Raw genomic sequence first — 6000 nt, forward strand, 5'->3', positions numbered from 1 at the left:
TTATTTTTCATGAAGCAGAAATCCGAGGTTTTTGCAAAGTTCAAGGAATGGAAAACAGAAACCGAGAATCAAACTGGAAGAAAGATCAAGTACCTAAGAAGTGACAATACAAGTAATGAGTTTACCGATTACTGCAAGCAGGAAGGCATCATAAGGCACTTCACAATAAAGAATCCTCAACAAAATGGAGCTGCTGAGAGGATGAACCGAACTCTCATGGAGAGAGAGAGGAGCATGCAATTTCATGCAGGATTGCTTGATAATTTTTGGACATAAGCTGTTTACAGATCACCATCTACAGTTCTCGGTTTTAAGAGTGCAGAAAAGGTATGGTCTGAGAAGCCAGTGGACTATTTCAAGCTCAGGGTGTTCAGCTGTAGTGCTTATGCACATATTTCAAGTGATGAAAGGTCCAAGCTCAAACCGAAGTCTACACATTGCATATTCTTCGGTTTTGAGAAAGGAGTTAAGGGTTTCAAGCTTTGGGATATCAACAACAGGAAAAAGGTTGTCAGCCGAGACGTTGTCTTTGATGAGAATAATGCCTCTGAATAAAGTTGACAGCAGTAGGGAGAAGGACAATGCTGAAATTGAAGCAACAAAGATTCCGTTAATCAGTTTAGATGAAGAAGAAGCTTAGGTGAAACAAATCGAGCAAGAGGCCGAATCTGATGGTTTTGAGAAAGAAGAAGAGCATCAACATCGTTCACCAGTTAGGAATCAAGTAGAGCAAGAAACAAGGCAGATTGAAGGCACTCTAATCCGCCAGACATCCCAAAGGGTTCAAACTCCAACCAACAATCAACCTTCATTCCAAAGATGCATAGCACTAGACAAACCTAATCGGAACAAGAAGAAACCTGACAGGATTGGGTTTGACCAAGACGAAGTTAATTATGGTCTTAACATTAGTCAAGGAGATCTGACTACTTATTGAGAAGCTATAGCAAGTGATGAGCGAGATAGTTGGATAAGTGCTATGACAAAAGAAACGGAGTCTCTTTACAAGAACTCTGATTGGGAGTTGGTTCCTAAGCCCAAAGACATAAAGCTAGTTGGATGTAAGTGGGTATTTAAGGAAAAGGAATGACTACATGAACAAGATGTCGTGAGATTCAAAGCGAGGCTCGTGGCTAAGGGGTACTCACAAAAGGAAGGGGTGGAGTATGATGAGATCTTTTCACTTGTAGTCAAGTATACTTCTATCATATTGTTTTTAGCAATGGCAGCTCAGCATGACATGGAGATTGAGCAAATGGATCTGAAGACAGCATTTCTTCATGGGGATCTAGAGGAGACAATTTTCATGGCTCAACCAGAAAGGTTTGTTGAATATGGGAAAGAGAACCTAGTATGTCAGCTAAGGAAGTCCCTGTATGGCCTGAAACAATCTCCAAGGCAGTGGTACAAGAGGTTTGATTCCTTCATGCTGAAAATCAATTTTACAAGATGTTTATATGATTGTTGCATGTACTATCATGTGTTCCAAGATAGGATGATCATACTGCTATTGCTATATGTAGATGACATGCTAATTGCATTTCAAGACTTGAAGAAGATGTTGAGCAAGGAGTTTCCATGAAGGATCTAGGTGCTGCATAGAAGATCCTTGGCATGAAAATTCAAAGAGATAGGATTGCTGGAAGGATCTGGATATCACAAGCCAAGCATATTCAGAAGGTTCTTGAGAAGTTCAACATGCAAGAAGCAAAGGTAGTTTCAAAACTTCTTTGGCGGCTCACTTCAGGTTAAGTGGGCAACAATGTCCTAAGTTCGAGGAAGAGCAACAAGTAATGGAGAAGGTGCCTTATGCTAATGTCATGGGCTGCCTTATGTATGCAATGGTATGCACACGTCCCGACATAGTTCAAGCAATTAGTGTCGTTTTCAAATACATGGCAAATCCAGGAAAGCAACATTGGGATGCAGTCAAGTGGATTTTGCATTATTTGAAGGGTTCTTGGCGACAAAGGATTATGTTTGAGAAGCAAAAAGAAAATGCAGGGGTGTTAGGATATGTGGATGCCGATTATGCAGGGGACCTAGACAAGAGAAGGTCAACTTCTGGTTATGTGTTTGCATGCGTAGGAGGACCAATCAATTGGAGGGCACTACTACAACTAGTTACAACTTTGTCGACCACAGAGGCAGAGTATATTGCATTGGCCGAAGCAAGAAAGGAAGCAATTTGGCTTAGTGGCTTGGTAAGTCAAATGGGAATCAGTCAAGATTGTGTGAAGCTAAAGTGTGATAGTCAAAGTTGTTGAAAATACCTGCACACTAGACCTTGTTCTTTGATGTAACCAATGACAATAGACTAAACTAGCAAATATTAGAAAACTTAGAGACACACAAGAATTATACTGGTTCGGCAGAACTTTTTCCTACATCCAGTTGTGATTTCTCTAGGTAGAGAAATCACCGCTCCTTTGATTAATAATAGAGATTACAAAACTTTTGCAAAACCCTAGAACTAATCTCACTCTCTTGTCTTGGTTGCCACAGTTTTTCTCCCTCTTAAAAATAAGTCTTGCCGCACCCTATTTATAGGCATAGGGTAGGCTTACATGTCCCAATGCTGATTGAATTCCTATTTCTAAGTGGACTAGGAAATTACACTTATCCAAATCCAAATAGACTTCTAGAAATCCAAACCTAAATTGAATAAGGAAAACTGAAATTCTTTCCTAATCCTTATAGGACAAGAATCGATATACCTCTAATTTTCCTAAAACAATCCTAAACCAACTAGGACATATTTGACGAGCCAAAATCCTAACAAAAGTTCCATTCACTTGGCAGATAATTAGGTTTTTTCTAGAAGATCAAAGCACATTGAAGCAAGGTATCACAAAATCAGAGATTGGGTGGAGTCTAAGGAGATTTGGATTGAAAAGATTCATACGGATGACAATGCCTCAGATTTCCTTACAAAGATAGTGCCGGCCAAGAAGTTCAAGCATTGCTTGAACTTGATGAATCTTGTTGATTGATTAAAGTAGAGCACCTCCTCACTTGAGGTGCAATGAGGCAAGAAGAAGATTGCCAGGGTGAAGACTCTTGAAGATTTCCAGAGCTACTTCAAGAAGGTTCAAAGATACTTTGGGGTGCAACGATAAAGACTTGGTTTCACTCACCAAGGTGGAGATTGTTAGGTTTTTTGGCTTGTCAAAGTGTCCTAGTTGGTTTAGGATTGTTTTAGGGAAAATTAGAGGTTTACTGATTCTTGTCCTAGAAGGTTTGGGAAAGAATTTTAGTTTTCCTTATTCAATTTAGGTTTGGATTTCTAGAAGTCTATTTGGATTTGGATAAGTGTATTTTCCTAATCCTTTTAGAATAGGAATTCAATTAGCCTTGGGACATGTAAGCCGAAACTATGCCTATAAATAGGTTATGGTAAGGCATATATCTGTGAGAGAAAAAACTGTAACAGTCGAGACAAGAGAGAGAGATAAGTTCTAGGGTTATGCAAAAGTTTTGTAATTCTCTATTATTAATCAAAGGAGCGGTGATTTCTCTACCTAGAGAAATCACAACTGGACGTAGGCAAAAGTTTTGCCGAACCAGTATAAGTCTTGTGTGTTTCTAAGTTTTCTATATTTGCTAGTTTAGTCTATTGCCGTTGGTTACATTAAAGAACAAGGTCGAGTGTGCGGTTTTTTAAACAAAAACACTAGAAGTATAGATAATCAATAAGAAAAAGAACACAAACCTAAAAATGAAGAACAATAACCTAAGAGATATATTTCCAAGGACATTGCTGCCTAGGGATAAGACTATAAACCTAAATTTGCAAACATTATGGGAAAAAAAATAAAATAAAAAAAATTCTCTCATAGGCTTGGTTGACACAATTTTATCATATGCTGAATAGGGTAGACAAAAAGCGTAATTTACTATAAGCCAAAAATTTTGTCCCACTTTCCATTCCGCCAGTATTGACAATTTTGTGTGTTGAGAAAAGTTCATAAGGCAATCATTAAACTTTGGAAAAGTGACTGATAAGACTCACAAAACAAAAATTATAAGTAAAATTTTCATATACGATCTTTTGACCATGAGTTTAAAAGTAAAATAAGCATGCTTCTCTTTTAAAAACTATTTAAGCAGATGCTACCAGATAATTCATAACTCCTCTAGCAGCTTCAAGCACTAAGGATGGAAAATCATACCATTTGAAACCATCCAAAAGTAGGTTCGCTGATTTTGGGATTCTTTGCCTGGCAGTTGTTGCAGTCCTTCCCTTGTTTCGGCAAAGCCTTTTCAAAAACAGACATTAGCTCTGTAAACTGAAAAGAAGTCCATCTTTGCTGCTTTGCACGCTTGTCATTGTGACTATCTCCCTCATTGCAGTCTGAATATTCACTAGGTGAGTCAGAATCTAACATTTTAGCCCCAACAACGTCACCTTCCATTATGAGTTTTAATTGGGAAACAGCTTTCTCAACCTTAATCAACCAAAAATAGCACAGAAGAGAATGGGAAAATTAGGGCAGAAATGATCCCTGTATAAACTTCTGAATGCAATGAAATTAAGGAACGGCACAAAAGACTATGGCCTCAAGAAACAAATTTTATTTCATCAAAGTTCAATTACAAGTGTTCGGTCTGTCCGAAAATGGTAGCAGAAGAATCACATTCTTTGTAGAAGTTTGTAAAGAGTATTGAACAGCAAGGGATTATAAACTGGCAAAGCAAGGTCAATATGACCACAATGACCCGGGCAATTACGTGACTTCTCACCACATGTTCCGCAACTGCATAAAAGTGAAGAGCTAAATCAATCAACATGACGAATGGTGAAGGAATGACGGTAGAAGAAATGTTAAAGGAATGTATATGGAGTGACACACAAAATGTCGAAATGAAAACTAAAAACCAAAAACTGAAAACAATTTTAAGTTGTGTTCACTTTCAAGTTTTTATTTCATATAATCTCCTTCATTTCTCCCCCATTCCTCCCACCATGTCCCATCGTCGTTCTCCGTTCCACATTCCTTATTCCCTCTTTACATACTTGGTAAAAACTAAAATTACAAGATAAAACGCACCCCCATTTGAATTATGTATTTACAGAGTACAAATCCAAACAATGAAGCTAACAAACGAACAAGAAAATAATGCAAAGACTGGCACGAAAAATGGTGTTACCTTTCGCCGGGTTTGTAATCAATTGGGCCCAGTGCCTTATCGTATAGCCCACCGGCCACGGGGTTTCCTAATTGAGTAAGGAAAGATGGGTCGGTAACCCTCAGAGAGCTGTGCTGTCGCACCTCCTCGTCAGATAAGAAAGCAAACTTAATCGCCTCCGTTGACGCCGTCGGAACCTGCGACAAAAGGTCGGATTTTCAGATAAATTACAGAAGAATTAAGCTTTCCCATTATACTCAACGCAGAAACACCACGACCCACTGAATCAAAATTCGAATGTAATACGTTTACACACGTATTTGAGAGAGAGAGAGAGAGAGAGAGAGAGAGAGAGAGAGAGAGTACCTCTGAGTAAGCCATGGCAACTGCGGCGAACTGTGAAGGAATAAGATGGCCCGCGGCTGAGGAAGAAGAGAAGAGAGGAACGTTTGATTTGAGAGAGAGAGTGGGTTTAAAGATCTACCATTAAAATTAAATAAAAATAAATTTGACATTTGCTTTTTTTTTTTGGAAAGAACTTCGCAGCTGAAAAAAATCAGCCAACCAATCACAGCTAGATACATATTCAAATTGTAAGTAAAAAATCAACAATTTAGACACGTGTTTAACTGTGATTGGTCATTAATAGGGGCTGCTGCTAATTTTTCAACAGCCAAATCCTGTTCTTTTTTTTTTTTTTTTTTTTTTGCCTAAACAATATTATGTATATTAAGAGAATCAGTGACTTAGCTTTAGTTAGTAATAATAGGGTTTAAATTTGCTTTTGACGAGAATCGAACATAAGACCTCTCATTCACAAGTAAAGAATAAATAATTTTTTTGTTAGAAAGATTTTTTATCTAAAATATG

The 6000-nt window shown here is 38.0% G+C and overlaps 1 protein-coding gene across 1 annotated transcript; it reads right to left on the bottom strand.

Moving 5' to 3' along the window:
* Positions 1–4553: 4553 nt before the first annotated feature.
* LOC103927750 (DNA-directed RNA polymerase I subunit 1) lies at positions 4554–5642 on the bottom strand. Its single transcript, XM_009336691.3, has 3 exons — positions 5497–5642; positions 5152–5327; positions 4554–4757 (listed from the first exon to the last, which is right to left on the bottom strand). The coding sequence occupies exons 1-3, from the start codon at positions 5509–5511 to the stop codon at positions 4634–4636; spliced, it is 315 nt and encodes a 104-aa protein (XP_009334966.1). The 5' UTR covers positions 5512–5642; the 3' UTR covers positions 4554–4633.
* Between the last annotated feature and the right edge of the window lie 358 nt (positions 5643–6000).

The sequence above is a fragment of a genome, unplaced genomic scaffold (assembly GCF_019419815.1).
Source record: "Pyrus x bretschneideri cultivar Hongxiangsu unplaced genomic scaffold, Pyrus_bretschneideri_v1 Contig9, whole genome shotgun sequence".
Classification (NCBI taxonomy): domain Eukaryota; kingdom Viridiplantae; phylum Streptophyta; class Magnoliopsida; order Rosales; family Rosaceae; genus Pyrus; species Pyrus x bretschneideri.